The 17801-nt window shown below is 35.4% G+C and overlaps 1 protein-coding gene and 1 pseudogene across 1 annotated transcript; one reads left to right on the forward strand and one right to left on the reverse strand.

Annotated features, from left to right (window-relative positions):
* The first annotated feature begins 481 nt into the window (after window positions 1-481).
* LOC139899609 (ankyrin repeat-containing protein ITN1-like) lies at window positions 482-4991 on the forward strand. Its single transcript, XM_071882429.1, has 4 exons — window positions 482-654; window positions 1310-1804; window positions 2488-2897; window positions 3691-4991. Exons 1-4 carry the CDS (start codon window positions 633-635, stop codon window positions 4519-4521), a joined length of 1758 nt encoding a protein of 585 aa, XP_071738530.1. The 5' UTR covers window positions 482-632; the 3' UTR covers window positions 4522-4991.
* Window positions 4992-5822: 831 nt separating this feature from the next.
* Window positions 5823-8385, reverse strand: LOC139899824 (protein NRT1/ PTR FAMILY 2.7-like; annotated as a pseudogene).
* Window positions 8386-17801: the final 9416 nt, after the last annotated feature.

Consider the following 17801-nt stretch of genomic DNA (forward strand, 5'->3'; position numbering starts at 1 on the left):
CAAAATCATACATATATCATATCCGTTAGAAATATTTGCATATAGCGTTTAAAAATCCAAAACTCAGTAGATACCCGTGCTCGAATATGTTGTACAATGACTGAATGGTGGACGGTATTGCAACGACGATCATACAACGGGCCACTATTATCGGCGCCCTTCAACCGCGAACGTCAACGGCGGACCGATAATAGTGGTCTAAAGAAAGTCATTTTGAGAGCGAGCAGCTAATTCACTTGTTGTTTATGTTTGTTCGTCACAACACCGCACCCAATTTTTAAATAATGATTTCAAATCTCGTTTCCATAATGAAGTGAAAAATTACTTTCACATATATAGATACTAACGTGAACTTTCACTTTTTCTTTTCGTCTAGTATAAGAAATCAAGGGTGTATATTGTAACAATTGCAAAGTTAAAAGGACCGGAAGTTTTTGCATTGACTCAAGTGGTAGTGTCTGATCTTTCTTCACACCTTCCCTTTGATTGTCGTTTTCTGTTTGTTCTGTTTCTCTCTCTAATAATCCAACATTCATTCATTCATTTCATTCCTGCTATCCATCCAAGATTCCATCCTAACTTTACCATTCCCAATTTCAATTCCTTTTTAGGGTTTCTTAATTTTTTCAACCATGGCTTCACCTATTGATGAAGGTATTTATCTACAGTATACTATTACTTTAAAGTATCTTCTCTATATTAAAGTATCACATAGTTCATCTGCAGATTCTCAGTGTACTATATTAATTAACTTTATACTCCGTGAAATAGTTTAAATTTATTCAATTAAATCGCGACGTTACAAGAAGATTGGAATCAATTATATTAGTTCAAGCTCTTGTACTTTATAGATTAAAGTTAAGTACTGCTCAAAAGTAATATACTTTAGTTCGTTAAATAAGTCTGCTTTTTGTTTACGATCTTGATGGATTATATATTGATTTAATTGTGGAATAGCCACAGGAAATGGACTAGATATAGAATTAAGTTTGCATTTCTATGTTTTTTATGTAAGTATTTTTGTATTTATATCATTGACTTTTTTGATATTTACAATATATTACATAATTACATATTGTACTTATTCTTCTGATTTCCAGTTTTATGCCATATATGCTTAGCTTAGAAGTATCCAATTAGGTAACAACCAATCAGATTAGTTCAATTTTTTGTATTTAATAGAATAAAATATAACAGTTTGCACTCTTATCACTCATAAGTTTCATCATGTTATCATCTAGCTGTGTGAATATGTGATAGTGTTATTGTAATTCAATAATTAATTAATTACTGTGTGATTGTGTACTAGACATAGAAAAGGGACTAATGACTCCAACAAAGCATAATCAAAACCAAAACCCTCTTGGTGAGCCATCACCCTCGCCTTCGCCGTCTTCTGCAACAGCACCGGCGCTGGTGCTTTCTAATTCTGGAAAGCGAATGGATCAAGCTGGAAAGAAAAAGTACGTCAAGCAAGTGACAGGTAGGCATAACGATACCGAGCTACATTTAGCAGCCCAACGTGGCGATCTTGCGGCTGTGAAGCAAATTCTTGATGATATTGATTCGCAAATGGTGGGCACTTTGAGTGGGGCGGATTTTGATGCTGAGGTTGCGGAGATTCGTGCGTCAGTAGTGAATGAAGTGAATGAGTTGGGTGAAACGGCGTTGTATACGGCTGCTGAGAAAGGGCATCTTGAGGTTGTGAAGGAGTTGTTGAAGTATTCGAATAAAGAAACGATCATGAGGAAGAGTCGGTTGGAGTTTGATACTTTGCATATTGCTGCTAGTCAAGGACATGATGGTAAGTTTCTTAAACTTCGTTTAATTAACAATTCGGGTTACTAATGTCTAATTGAAGCAAAAGATGTCTTCCTGATTCGTATAAGCAAATTCCTAATGGAATGATACTTCTACTAAAAAAAAGACTATAGTTCATTATATTACAATATATAAGCGTTTTTGGAAATAAAGAAATTGTACCATGACAAGATGGCCAAGTGGTTCACGTCGTGGTATCCTCACAAGAGGTCTCATGTTCAAACAAACCTCACTAGCAGCATATCTTGGGGTGGCCTGGGAAAGGGTCGCAAACGGTCTCGAGATAACCTGGTTGGGCCATGTATATCAGAGTACGTATACTAGCCTCCCCGAGTAACCTGAACAGAAAAAACCTAATCCATTTGGATGTTAAAAATGGATTTTTTTTGTGTGAAAATTACTTGATAACCTTTTTTAAGTGATATCAAAAGAAAAAAATGCTCAAAAAGTTATTTTAAACAATACGACACAAAATTTCGAACATCATTTTGAGATATACCATTTCTAAAGAATTTGACCATTTTTATTAAGGTGTACTTTTTCCTTGGAAGTTTGACTTTTACCGTGAATTTGTCCTTCCTTTTAGCAAACTGTTGAGTTTGTGGCTTTTTATTCTCAATATTGACCATATGGTTCATGTTTTAACGCATATACTCTTTATTGTAGCTGTGGTCCAACTACTACTTGACCATGACTCATCACTATGCCAAACGAGATCACAAGGAAACGCAACACCTCTCATAACTGCAGCCACAAGAGGACATACTGCTGTTGTTAAGGAGCTACTATCAAAAGATCGTAGCTTGTTAGATATACCAAGATCCAATGGCAAAAATGCACTGCATTTTGCAGCTAGATCCGGGCACGTTGAAATTGTGAAGGCTTTACTTGATAAGGACCCACTTTTGGCTAGAAGAACCGACAAAAAAGGACAGACTGCGTTACATATGGCTGTGAAAGGGGTTAGCAGTGAAGTTGTCAAATTGCTATTGGAGGCTGATGCTGCTATTGTTATGTTGCCAGATAAGTCTGGTTTTACTGCTTTGCATGTGGCTACTAGGAAAAAACGAGCCGAGGTAGACTTGATTATATATATGTGCGCGTGTGTGAGTGTGCGTGTGTATATCCCTTATGGAATCTGATTTCAGAAATTCTATGCTGCTGTTAATTTACTAGAAGTGGCAAGATGGCCGGGTCTGGTATTGCACTGGTTTGGATGATGGGTCAAAACAGGCCAAGTTGGTTTTGGTTGATTTACAAACACCTTTTTGTCTAGTTTTTATTTAATAATAAATAAATAAATTTCTTAATTATGACTACCAAACCAATAACGTCACAATTATGATCTGAATATTTGTATAGCATAAATTAGGATGTTGTATGCTTAAAGGATAGACGTTAGCGACTTCAACCTGTTTGACCCTGTTTGACTTATGTGTGTGTGTAGTTGTGATCTTCGCAATGCCTTCTGGGATTTCAGAAGTTCTATGCTGCTCTTAATTTACTAGAGGTGGCAAGATGGCCGGGTTTGGTGGGTTGGGTGATGGGTCAAAAATAGGCGGAGTTGCTTTTGGCTGATTTACATACGCCTCTTTTTGTCCATTTATTCTATAACAAATATCTTAATTACGACTACACAAGCAACAATATCACGATGTTGCTCTGAATACTTGTATAGCATACATTAGGATATTGTACGCTTAAAGGATGGACTTTGGGCGAATTTCAACCTGTTTGACCCAGTTTGGCTTTTTTGATTTGTTCTATCTATATATGAAGTTTTATATTTGCCACATTTGAGATAAGACAGAACCCAAGTTGACTTGTCTACAAGTAAATAGGTTAAGATATGTTCTTTTGCTTTTGCAGATAGTAAACGAGTTGCTCAGTCTCCCTGATACCAGTGCTAATGTGAATGCGTTGACCCGAGATCACAAAACCGCTCTCGACATAGCCGAAAAGCTTCCGTTATCTGAAGACTCATCCGATATAATCGCATGCCTTACTCGTTGTGGTGCAGTCAGAGCAAATGAACTAAACCAACCAAGAGACGAGTTACGAAACACTGTAACTCAAATCAAAAACGACGTCCACACGCAACTTTTACAAACCAAGAAAACAAACAAGAACGTGCATGGTATTGCAAAGGAGCTTCGAAAGCTCCATCGTGAAGGAATCAACGCTGCCACCAATTCAGTTACCGTGGTGGCGGTGCTATTCGCAACCGTTGCGTTTGCCGCCATCTTCACCGTCCCTGGCGGCGATGACGATAATGGAATGGCGGTGGTGGTGGACCGGGTTTCGTTCAAGATATTTTTTATCTTCAATGCGATTGCGCTTTTTACGTCTTTAGCGGTGGTGGTGGTTCAGATTACGTTGGTTAGAGGTGAGACGAAAGCCGAAAGAAGGGTAGTTGAGGTGATTAATAAACTTATGTGGTTAGCATCTGTATGCACTTCTGTTGCTTTCATGGCTTCTTCTTACATAGTAGTTGGTCGAAAATATAAATGGGCTGCGATTTTGATCACCGTTGTGGGTGGAGTTATAATGGCAGGGGTTCTTGGAACCATGACTTATTACGTGTTTAAGTCCAAGAAAAATCGATTGAAGCGAAAGAAGGAGAAAGCAAGAAGTGGTTCGAACTCATGGCATCATTCTGAGTTTTCGAATTCAGAAGTCGATAGAATCTACGCCATATGAGGTAACACGTTGTAATCCTTACTCTAATGTTTATATAATTAGGTTTAGTCAACAATCGAGCCCGGAATTATAAAGTCAGAATACTTGATATCTGGTTTTCTCTGGTAAAACCGCCAAAATTCTTTGATGGCATACGAAGTTATAATCGGATACTCATAGAAGAACACCGAACACGTACACGTTGACCCGTTAACGATCTCAAAGAGTTGGTGTAGTTACTGATATGCTGTATTCTGATATAAATTTCGAATCTTTATTGTATACTATTATTACTCTTGATAGCACATTTGGTGCTTTTCATGACCTCAGGGACCTGTCCTGTTACGTTTTTAATCATGTGGGTGGATTAAACCAATGGCAGGAAGTTTGATGGTTCTGGTGGGTTTTGTATCCTATCTTAAACCAACACTGGTTGTAATGGTATTCAGCAAGTAAATATACATAATATATGGCAAGACTGGTACCTGATATTTCAATTGTTTAAGTTATTAAGTGAAATATCTGTCAGTTTTATGTCTTGGTTTGAACTTTGAACAAACCAAGATGTTACTATTTGGTATTGAATACTAAGTGTGATGTGTTAAATGAATTGTTTTGATGTGTTTCTGATTAAAGTTGCCACCAAATTGGTGAGGATTTTAGAAAATAAAATGATAGTATCTCATTTGTTTCAAGACTAGAACCAATAGTGAGTGTTGTAAAACTCCATGATTAATGCCATACCGAGTACTCCTTTTTAGAAACCGGCCGAGCCGATTTTTAAAATCCGAGTAATTAATTGGTCAACATTGGTCAATGGGTCAAAACTCGATTTAAATGGTCAAAGTTGGATTTATTTGGTCTAAACCGGTCAAAGTCAATATTTGTCAAAATATTTAAATTAGAATTTCGAAATTTTTTGAACACACGATGATAATGTTTATATTTTCTAGACAATTATGTTAACAATTATGGATTCGGTGTATATTTACGCATATAAATATAATTTTGAAACTTATTATTTAAATGTATAGAAAGTCTAATCTTGTTACTCCCCATTACTCCCCGAGTTGCCGATTAATCCTCAAAAGGTTACGACTGAGTACTCACGAGTAACGATTCTTCCAACCATGCCACTGCCCACTAGTGATTAGTTTAGACGTGTAAATAAACTTTCATGGCATACCATTATGGGTCAGACTGGGCATATGGGTCGACTGCTGTTGGGTTTGTTGGCGTCAAACGGCTATTGTTTTATTTGTAACTGATAACGAAAGACTTGGTTAAAACAAGCTACAATTAAGATTAACAAGAACTTGAAATTAAATAGCAGCCAAATTACTGGGATCATTTTTCTCGAGTTTATGCTTAAACAACTTGGCACAAATAAGAAAATAAGCAAAGTTCACAACTCCTATTGCTGCTAACATCCAGTAGACTATATCCAATCTACCTTTATTTATGTCATCCTTCAACCAAATGGTATTATTACGAATCAAACTGGTAATCGCTGTGCTCATATAAAATCCAGCTGCAATCAACAATGAGATCATAGCCGTTGATGTACTACGCAAAGATACTGGAAATTCTTGATAATAAAGTGAAACTTGTGCTGGAAAATGTAATGCTTCACTTATTCCTAAAATTGTTAAAGGCACCACTAGCCACAACGCTGAAAACGGTACGATTGCAGCCGGACCCACACTTGAATTTATCAAATGGTTGGCTCTAACAATCTGTAATCGTCGAACCTCAATTAAGGCAGATGACACCAATGCTAGAACATTTAGTACATGGCCAAGTCCTACTATTTGCAGGGGTGTTAAAGACCGGCCAGTTAGATTTCGCCACATGGGAAAGATCACACGCTTGACCGAAAGTGAAATGCTTGTGGCTAGAGTGTTGAAAAATAAGAATGTGGCAGCAGGAATTTTGAAGTGGGACCCACCAAGGTGTCTATCCATGGTTAGAGCTTGGAGAAGTGTAAAGTTGCCAAACATGCCAATCAGAGCACTTAACAGAACACCTGTTGACCATAATGTAATTATTCGGATTAGTGTTTTTAAATCTTCCACTTCTCGTACCATTCGGATTAGTGTTTTTAAATCTTCCACTTCTCGTACACTACTTAGGCTCCATGATTTTGAGGCTGTTCCGTCAGCTTCAATCTTTATCGCCCCGTGATTTAAGAACCTAAATTAATTAATAGCGGGCGATCGCATAGTACCATTAGTTTTCGTTAAAGTAATGTTAAAGCAACGTTAAATGGGTTATCACGTCACCGTTTCTGAACCTTTTCTGTTCTATGAACCAAAGGTACCATGAATTTTGCGAAACAAATAATTAATTTTGAGTCAATGATTTAAACATTTTGGGCATACCTGAAACTATCTGAGGGGATTGTCCTAGAAGTGTCATTAATGTCATAGTTAAACTCTGTTTCTTGAAGAAACTCTCCTTTTTCTCACTGCTGCAACGATAACTCGAGCAATGCTAGTAAACGGGCTTCCTTTAGGCTTAATCTGCCGGTAAAACTTCTTTCCCGACCAGAAAATTATTACACCAACAACATTGATAGCAACACAAATCGCAAATCCTATCGTCCAACTCACGTTATCTTCAATGTAGATGATAGCAGTCGAGCTTATCGCATTTGCAATGTAGAAGACACAAAAGTACCAATTGAAGTAGATTGCAGTATCATTAGTATCATCAAAATGATCAGCTCCCATTGTAGCAATCGTGAAACGTGTGCCTCCAGTCCCAATAGAAACAAGTCCTAAAGCCATGTATAAGACTCCATATTGAAGCTTTGATGGAGACTCTCATGGGAGTAACAAATTCATGCATGGAGGAGGTTTAAGGGAATAAAGTGAAGCGGTTAACGTCATCAGCGTAGTACCCTGAAAACAGCCTTGTATAATCAGGGTCAAAAGATACTTAAGGCAGGGATGGGTGAACACCCCTTTAAATTTTGAGCAAGTAGTGTACATATAAGACCATTTCTAACCCTGCATGTGACGTCACATATAAATTATGTATTTTTTGGTGAAAAAGTGGGTTTTTGACCGACTATATTTGATCTTCGTTAATTCAAAATGTAAAAAATTTTGTGTCAAGTATTTGTAGGGTGATGTAGTAAAATCTGATTGGAAATTAGGTGGGAAAAAAATAAATAACAAAAACATGATATTATTAATTTTTGATTGGTTCCTTCTCTCCCTCACCCTTCCTCACTCTTCCGTCAAAATTGTGAGTGACGCTCGGTTAAGTTCGTCAGCTTCCATCAAAAAGGGAACAACTCATCTCACGGAATTGTTTGACGCTACTTTAGGCTTGGTCTAATAGTTTAAGAAAAAATTAAGTACACTTTATATTTATTTTCGCCCCTCTAAAATAATTGTTCAAGTTCTGTTCTGTCGCTGTGTATAATGTCTATTAATTGAACAAAATGCGGTGCGTAACTACAATATGAAATGAGTTAAGTAAGTTACCACGAGGGAAACGAGATGGAAAAAAACAATGACGGGGAAAGGACCAAAAAACGAGTCGGAGATGATAGCTCCTACAATTGGAAAGAGACTTAAGCATCCGAGGACAATGTTGCTAACTTGAGTAGCATCAATGCTCTTAAAATTGTACTTGGTAATAAGATACACAATGTGATTTCCTATCACCCCTCCTGATGCCATTGTTATACACAATATACTTCCTGCATCATACATTAAACATCACTTTATTAGATCAAGTATAGTATCATTATTTGTATAATAGCAATAACAAGATATGATAAGAACCTATGAAGAAAGGGAACGTAGTCCATCCTCCTCGTTTATCTTTCATCAAGACATTGTTTTTGTCCTTTTGAGACTCATTGGAATCCATTTTCGATATCTTGATTGTTTGAATGGTAGATTGAAATTGGGAGTGGCTATAAGTATAAAGACTTGTGGCTGGCAATATATAATGAAGAAAGCAAAAGAGAAGAGCTATTGAACATGTTTTTAGTTCACAGTATTTGATCTATGAACACCAGACTCTCAATTGAATAATAAATATGAATTATAAGAACAATAATTGAGAGAACACGATATGAAGATATATGAAAGATAATATTAATCGTGTAAAAGATGCATCACAAGGCTAAACCGTAGTCTCTATTTATACAGTTTTAACACCAAATCTGAAGATTTGGTTTCCTAAACAACTTCACTAATAATAAGGAAAAGATAAACTCTAAACTTAACAAATATTCAAATCTCTTCAAAAGTTTATCTTCTGGAGATAAGACAGAATCAAAACGTATCTTCTAAATATTTAAACATAACTCCAAAATCCTCCTTATCTTAGCCACCAAGAAAACCAAAACATTGACTACACCAAACATCAGAGTCTGCAACTTCAGACTCTACAACTTCAGACTCTAAAAACCTGCAAAATGTTTTTGACTCATCAGATTATTTTCCAACAATCTCCCCCTATCTGATGATGTCAAAACCACCTGTTCATCTACTTGTTCAACTCTGCAAACTCTCTTTCAATCAACCTGCACTTGCTCTTCATATACTTAATTTTCTTCAACATGGGAAGTTTACTATACAAGTGATTCACCAATTTAACTCTGAAAGGATAAGTCTGCTCTGTCACACATCTAGTCAACAAACCAATCAACAACTCAATACTAGCTCCTTCAAACTGTTCAACTCTCATCATCATCCTTTGATTTCCATTTGTTTTGAACATTAAGGCATCTAAATACTCAATATACCTTTCATCAACAAATTCTAAATGCTCTGGAACAGCATACCTTTCTACATGACCCTTAACTCTCCTCTCCTTCATCTCTTGATCAAACATCCCACAAAATATCTCATAATCCTTGAAACTTATAAACCCTTCTTCAAATACTAAGTGTACCAAACTAGATACCCTCTTCAACACTTCTTGCACTATAGCTTGATCATCTGCACACTCCTGAATGCACACAGCTAACCCTTTCCATTCACAGAACCCTAAACCAACAATTTGGTTCAACTTAACTCTTAACCTCCTATCAGATAAGTGTGTCATAGTTAACAACAAAGTTACACCTTCAAGCTCTGATTTATCAATTTCAACCTTGACCACATCACCTTCATACCTTCTGAATTTAAATCTTTTGTTCATCTGGGCCCTTAATTTATCTTGCATAGCAGCAACAACAATAGCATTCTCCTGATCATTACCAACACCACCTGTTTGAGTATGACTAGCAACCACCTGAGTATTAACCATTTGAGTATCATCACCAACAATCACTTGAGTTTCAACTCTATCAGCCTCCTCCCCCTGAATCTGTTGCTCCCCCTCAACCTGAGCTCTTTTTGATGACTCCCCCTCAATGCCTTCACAATCTAATTGTTTTCTTTTCTCCCCCTTTTTGACATCATCCAAAGGAAGAGTAGACAAAAACTTCCAAATCTCAGCCTGTTGTTCTTGGAGTGACTTAACATCAGAAGCAAAATCTGTAAAACATTGCCTGATTTCATCAACACCTTCCAACTTCTTTTCTAAAGCATTCAATCGATCACTAATATCTGTTACACTCACTGCATCACTAGAACCACCCAAACCCTGCATATCCCCTACCATCCTCCTGACCTCCATCAACTCATGTTTAGAAACAAAATTATTATTCAAGTGGAGATTAATTTTATCAAATTGAGACTGCACACCCAAAAGTTTGTCATCAAACTTCTTAGTCAAAGTAGTCAAAACCTGATTCAGGCCAACCACATTGACTGGTGCCTCAGCCTGTGAAGTGAAACCAATGTTTAGGGGTAAAGTTTGCATGTCCTCACAACCTTCCTGGTGATAAGTAGGACGATCCCTGGACATAGAAGGGTTTGAGACTTGTATTTCATCCTCTGACATGGATGAAACATTGGCAGCCTGTGCAAGTAAGTGTAAGGATGGAACATCTGGAGGGAGAAGTGGCAGACTTGTGTCTGGGGTGATTGTAGGTTTGGCCATTGTAACTGGGTTTTGAATTTGGTTGCTTGAGTCCAGGATTAGGACTTCTGTAGTTAAGTTAACTGAGGGGGTTTTCTCAGTAACTGTAATATGGGAATCCAATCTCACTAACCTAACAGGTTTAGGTTGGGTCAAAGTACTCCCCTCACCAACCTCTAGCAGAGGTGATGGAGTTGTACTAGTAGCACCTTGCCTAATGGATTGTTGATGTGAATCCATGAGTGCTGAATCAACTAGGTTTTCAAGTATGGAGACATTCTCAATATGAGCTGGTGAGCTCACAAGGTTGGTTGTTTGGAGATCTTGTTCATTAGCAGTGGGAGAAGGTGGGTTAGAAATAAGTTGGTGTTCCTCATTCATACCTTCAGCCTGCTCAAATTGTTGAACAACATGGGGTGGAGTGACTGGGGGGTAGAATCTGATTGCTCAGACTCTATGATTGGTTGATCATTGTTGTGATCTCCTACAGACCCTGATTGCTCAGACCCTGAAGGAGATGCCCCTGCAGATCCTGATTGCTCAGGAGCTATAGGTTGATCAGCTTGACCAATGTTGACCCATTGCATCATTGCTGGAGTGAGAGCAACTTCATTATCATTGTTGATATGGCTATGAAACATTCTTGAACATTGCGATATGTGCCAGTGATTGTTCGTGCCTCCCTGTTTCCAACACAGGTATACCAAAATTCTGCAAGCAACTCTGGAAACATAGTTGTCGTTTTAAAGAAAGCATCCTTTAGAGGATGATTGTGCATAAACTGAATCAACTCTTCATAGCCTTCGTTAGCAAAATTCTCTGGAATCGAATCACATGCAACCCTGTTATTAGCTGAAACCATAACATCCTTGTTCCCTTTGATCTCTGTAGCACGAACCATGTTAGCAGTAGGAACTAGAACGAATGGAATGTACTTTGATCTTGCCATTTAGCTTCGTGAATAAGAAAACTCTGAAAAACTGAGAGAATTTTGAAGATGAAGATCGAAAGAGGGATTAGGGTTTGAATAAAAATCGATTTGAAGATGAGGAGGGATATTTATATCCTGACAAATTTCAAAAAGTTACTTTTAACCCTCAAAAGAAATTACCGATTTTCCCCTTGTAAAATAACCCTTTTTACTAAAGAAAAGAAATATTTTAAGAATTAAATAAGGAAACAAATATACACCAAAAATAAAATCTTTTCAGACTCTGAATAATTTGATGTCACCCAGACTCTGAAAAGGACATATTCCAGACTCTATACACACATTTTTTTTTTAAATATAACCCATAATTTCCTTAGCCCTATCCTACTCGAAAACCAGTTTTGAATATAACCCACTCATGACTTCGTCGTAGTATTATTACAATTTGATATATATAGGTTAAACCTATAACTCACCAACATTTTTGTTGACGTTTAAAGCATGTTTATTCTCAGGTGATTATTAAGAGCTTCTGCTGTTGCATACTAAATTAAGGACAAGATTTGGAGTCCATGCTTGTATAATATTGTTTAAAAACTGCATTCGAGAGTTTACTTTGTTGTAACATATTATTGTAAACCATTATGTAATGGTCGTGTGTAAGCGTGATATTTTAGATTATCAAAAAAATAAAAAATAATAATAAAAAATAAAAAATTTGAAAAATTAAAAAAAAAATATTACTTTTATTATGTTATATGTATTAAATATATTTGTGTGTGTGTGTATATATATATATATATATATATTTATTACATAAAGTATACTAATATTACATAAAATTATGTTTTAACTAATATTATTGATTTAATATTAATTAAATATCAAATAAGTATTATAATGTATTATAAGTATTAATGAGATTAGATATAAGGATAACAATTTAGAGAGTATCTTCACTTGACAACATTTCAACAGATGGATTTAACATCTCAAGTTGTTCAAGAAGATAAAAATGCCTTTCTTCAGGAAGTGCTTTAGTAAAAATATCTACTAGTTGATCTTTAGTACCAATATGCTTCAAGACCACTTTGCCCTTCTCAACACAATCTCTAATAAAATGATGTCTGATCTCTATATGCTTGGTTCTGGAGTGAAACACTGGATTCTCAGTAATAGCAATAGCACTCTCATTATCACACATTATTGGAGTTTTGGTAAATGTTAACCCAAAATCCAAAAGTTGATGTTGCATCCATAGTAATTGAGCACAATAACTTTCTGCAGCAACATATTCAGCTTCTGCTGTGGACGTGGCCACAGAATTCTGCTTTTTACTAGTCCAGCTGACCAATTTTCCACCTAGCAATTGACATCCACCAGAAGTGCTCTTTCTGTCTAATTTGCAACCTGCATAGTCTGCATCTGTGTAACCAATTAGATCAAACCCCGAGTCTTTGGAGTACCAAAGACCCAGGTTCGGGGTACCTTTTAAGTACCTAAAAATTCTTTTCACAGCTTTATAATGAGACTCCCTAGGATCTGATTGGTAACGTGCACAAAGACATGTAGCAAACATTATATCAGGTCTACTGGCAGTTAAGTATAGCAAAGATCCAATCATACCTCTATAGGTTGATTGACAAGTGAGTTTTCCAGATTCATCTTTATCAAGCTTTTCAGAAACACTCATTGGAGTTCTTAAAGTAGAACAATTTTTAAAACCAAATTTAGTTAACATGTCAGAAATGTAGTTACTTTGGTTAATAAAAATGCCTTCAGAACTCTGTTTAATTTGCAACCCAAGAAAATAGTTTAAAATACATAAATTGCTCATTCTATACTCTTCAGACATAATGTCAGAAAACCATTTTCTTAAGTGTGAATTAGTAGACCCAAAAATAATGTCATCAACATAAATTTGAACAAGTAACACATCACCTTTGTCCTTTTTGATAAATAAAGTCTTGTCAATGGCTCCTCTGAAAAAAATTCTTTTCTAGAAGAAATCTTGACAAGGTATCATACCAGGCTCTGGGAGCTTGCTTCAGACCATACAATGCTTTCTTCAATCTGTAAACATGCTTAGGAAATTTCTTACTTACAAAACCAGGAGGTTGTTTCACATAAACCTCTTCTTGTAATTTACCATTCAGGAAAGCACTCTTCACATCCATTTGAAACACCTTGAAATCTTTGTGTGCTGCATATGCCATAAACAGTCTAATAGCTTCAATTCTAGCAACAGGAGCAAAAGTCTCATCATAATGTATTCCTTCTTCTTGTCTATACCCTTGAGCCACTAACCTTGCTTTATTTCTAATCACAATACCATCTTTATCAACCTTGTTTCTGTAAACTCATTTAGTGCCAATTGCAGTTTTATCATTAGGTTTTGGAACCAACTCCCATACATCATTCCTTTCAAATTCTTTCAACTCTTCAGTCATTGCCTCAACCCAATCATTGTCAGCCAATGCTTCAAATACATCTTTAGGCTCAATCAGTGAAAGAAAACAAGAAAAGAAGCAATAGTTTGCAATAGCAAAGTCAGACACAGGTGTCTGAGAAGAAGAGATAGGTTTAGGAAAACCAGTAGAATCCACAACATAATCCTCAAGATGCTTTGGAGGAACTATATTTCTAGATGATTTTCTAGTAGGAACAACAGGATCCAAGGTGGTATTTGATGACTGATCACCCTCTTGAATAACAACAGACTCATCTTCTTGTGGAACTTCTTCTGTATGAGAATTATCTGCAGAATCATTTTTCAACCCAGACAAATTATGTTCATCTGACTCAGACTCTGAATCCAGAGTCTGAACACTGTTTCCAGAAATTAAATTTGATAATACACCAAGTGCAGATTGCTCAGTGCTGGATGTCTTATCCATTTCTATAGAACTTTCATCAAAAGAAACATTAATGGAATCTTCTATCTTCATTCTCCTCTGATTATATACTCTATAAGCTTTAGATACAGAAGAATATCCCATGAACACACCTTCATCAGATTTTGGCCTCATCTTTTCAAGCTGATCTCTTTGATTTAAAATATAGCACTTACACCCAAATACATGGAAATAATGAATAGTAGGCACCTTTTTATGGTATAACTCATAGGGAGTTTTGCCATGTTTCTTCACAATCAAGGACCTATTTTGAGTATAACATGTTGTATTAACTGCCTCTGCTCAGAACCTGAGTGCAACATTTGATTGGCATAGCATAGTTCTGGCTGCTTCTATAAGTGTTCTATTTCTTCTTTCAGCAACTCCATTTTGTTGTGGAGTTCTAACAGCAGAGAAATTTTGACCAATTCCAGACTCTTCACAAAAGTCAATTAGAGTAACATTTTTGAACTCAGTGCCATGATCACTTCTCAATTGTTTAACAAGAACACCTTTTTGAACCTGCTCTCTCTTGATTAAATTGATGATTTCTTCAGGAGCATTACTTTTTGCAGCTAAGAAAATAACCCAAGTAAACCTAGAATACTCATCAACAATTACCAGAGTATATCGTTTCCCACCCAGACTACTAGTGTTCATTGGACCAAACAGATCCATGTGTAGCATATGAAGTGGATCACTAATAGTAGCGAGGGTTTTTGAGGGAAATTTTGTCTTGGTTTGTTTACCCAAAATACAAGCAGAACAAGGTTTATCTTTCTTGAAAGGCTGTTGAGGCAGACCTCTTACAAGCTTCTTTTTGGAAAGCTCATTAATGTTTTTGAAATTGAGATGAGAAAGCCTTTTGTGCCAAAGCCAATTAAGTTCAGGAACAGTCTGAGAGTACAGACATGTTTCAATTCCAGCATCAACAGAATCTAGATCCAGCATATACACATTTTGAAATCTCCAGGCTACAAGTGTTGGTCTTCCTTTAGGATCATAAATAATACCAGCTTTCTTTCTTAATCTGATCTGACAATCTTCATCAGCAATTTGACTCACACTTAGCAGATTATGCTTCAACCCTTCAACTAAAGCAACTTTCTTAAATGAAACACTTTCAGCTTTAACAGTACCATAACCAATAGTCTTTGCAACTGAATTATCACCATATCTTACAGAAGGACCTTTTTCTTCAACAAACCCTACAAGATGCTCTTTGCATCCAGTCATGTGTCTTGAGCAACCACTATCCAAATACCACATGTTACCCTGTTACACAAGACACAAAACAAAAGAAAATGGTTAGTTTTTAAGGGGAACCCACTTTTCAGTGGGTTCAGTTGGAGTGCTCTTCACTCTTCAAACAAAAGCTTTGTTCCCAATCCAAATCAACTTGTCCTTAACTGTTTTCAAAACATCTTCACAATCTTTAGGTGAAAGGACCCGTTCATATACATTATAAACGATTCACAATAGTTGATTACATCACGAGGTATTTGACCTCTATATGATACATTTTACAAACATTGCATTCGTTTTTAAACTTTCTTTACAACGAAAGTTGACGGCATGCACACTATTTCATAATACATCCAACTATAATTGGCTTAATAATAATCTTGATGAACTCAATGACTCGAATGCAACGTCTTTCAAAATATGCCATGAATGACTCCAAGTAATATCCTTAAAATGAGCTAATGCACAGCGGAAGATTTCTTTAATACCTGAGAATAAACATGCTTTAAAGTGTCAACCAAAAGGTTGGTGAGTTCATAGGTTTATCATAACAATCATTTCAATATATTAATAGACCACAAGATTTCTGTTTATAAATATATGTACACTCGCAAGTGTATAAAAGTATTTTATAAGTTGTAGGCACCCGGTAACAAGCCTTAACGTTCATGTTTTACCCTCTGAAGTACACCAGATCAGGTGTGTTTAAAATAACCTCGAAGTACTAAAGCATCCCATAGTCAGGATGGGGTTTGTCAGGCCCAATAGATCTATCTTTAGGATTCGCGCCTACCGTACATAGACAAGTAGTTTAATGTTACCAAGCTAAGGGTATATTTCTGGTTTAAACCCACATAGAATTAGTTTTAGAACTTGTGCCTACTTCGTAAAACATTTATAAAACAGCGCATGTATTCTCAGCCCAAAAATATATATTGCAAAAGCAATTAAAAAGGGAGCAAATGAAACTCACCAGACTGTATTTCATAGTAAAAATACATATAACGTCATTTAACAAGTGCAAGGTTGGCCTCGGATTCACGAACCTATATTAAGTATATATATTTATATGTTGGTCAATATCTGTCTAACAATTTAGGTCAAGTCGTAGTGTATCACAATCCTAATGCTCGAGACCGACATGCAAAAGTCAACAAAAGTCAACTTGACCCAAAATGACTTCCAAAATCTATACATGTTTATTATATAACTTATATATAGTCGTTTTATATATTTAAATATATTTATCAGATCTTATTATACTAAATAATACCAGTCATTTATTAATAAATAAAAATTTATATTTAAATTTATATATGATAAAAATATACTTTTATATATCTCAAGTAATAAAATTTATAAAATTCACTTAATATCATAAAAATATAATGGTATGTATTATTAATGTAATTATATTACGTGTGGTAAAAATATCTTTGTACGCATATTTATTTGATTAAATAATATTGATAATAATATTAATAATGATAAAGATAATAAAATGATAGTTTCAATAAAAATATTAATTTTTAGTAATAAAGATAATTTTAGTAATAACATCAACTGATAACAATTATAATAATCGTTTTAATAATAATATTAAAATTAATAATAATTCAGTTGACCATATCTTTTAATCCGTTCATCGAACCCACACGATTTCTAAATGAAAAGTTATTAATTTTTTTTAGCTTTTCAACGATATGCATATCATATACCTTATCTCAGTAGCATATGTATCAAATTCGTGATTTATCATAAACTATTTAACGACGAAACTAAGCATACAAACATGCATAATCATATATACTCGAGCACTAGTCAGGGATACACTATTAATATATAAAAAATAAGATATGAATGCTCACGTATCAATATTGTGATTCAATATTGCAGGAAAGTACGTAGACGCAATGAAAATGATAAACGTTAGGTTGACCTCACGAGCAATACCCTCGAACAATACCCATAACCTCCATAGCTATAACCCATAATTTCCTTAGCTCTATCCCGTTTGAAAACTTATTTTGAAATCGTCTGAATATAACTCCATCGTAGTATTTTATGTATACTAATAATATCTTGAAATAATACTAAGTAAATATATATATGTAATTTGATTGAGAGAGTTTAGAGAACTATATTTTCAAATTTCTATGAAATAATGAAACCTATTGAATTCTATTTATAATAGATTTTTGAATTATTAAAGTGAATTATTAAAGTATGAATTATTAAAG

The sequence above is a fragment of the Rutidosis leptorrhynchoides genome, chromosome 3 (assembly GCF_046630445.1).
Source record: "Rutidosis leptorrhynchoides isolate AG116_Rl617_1_P2 chromosome 3, CSIRO_AGI_Rlap_v1, whole genome shotgun sequence".
NCBI classification, from domain to species: Eukaryota; Viridiplantae; Streptophyta; class Magnoliopsida; order Asterales; family Asteraceae; genus Rutidosis; species Rutidosis leptorrhynchoides.

Excerpts from the sequence above, each read along its gene's own strand:
- LOC139899609 (XM_071882429.1), top strand. The coding sequence starts at position 633 with ATGGCTTCACCTATTGATGAAG. Across the intron at positions 655-1,309 it reads GGCTTCACCTATTGATGAAG|ACATAGAAAAGGGACTAATG; the intron begins GTATTTATCTAC and ends ATTGTGTACTAG. Across the intron at positions 2,898-3,690 it reads CTAGGAAAAAACGAGCCGAG|ATAGTAAACGAGTTGCTCAG; the intron begins GTAGACTTGATT and ends TTGCTTTTGCAG.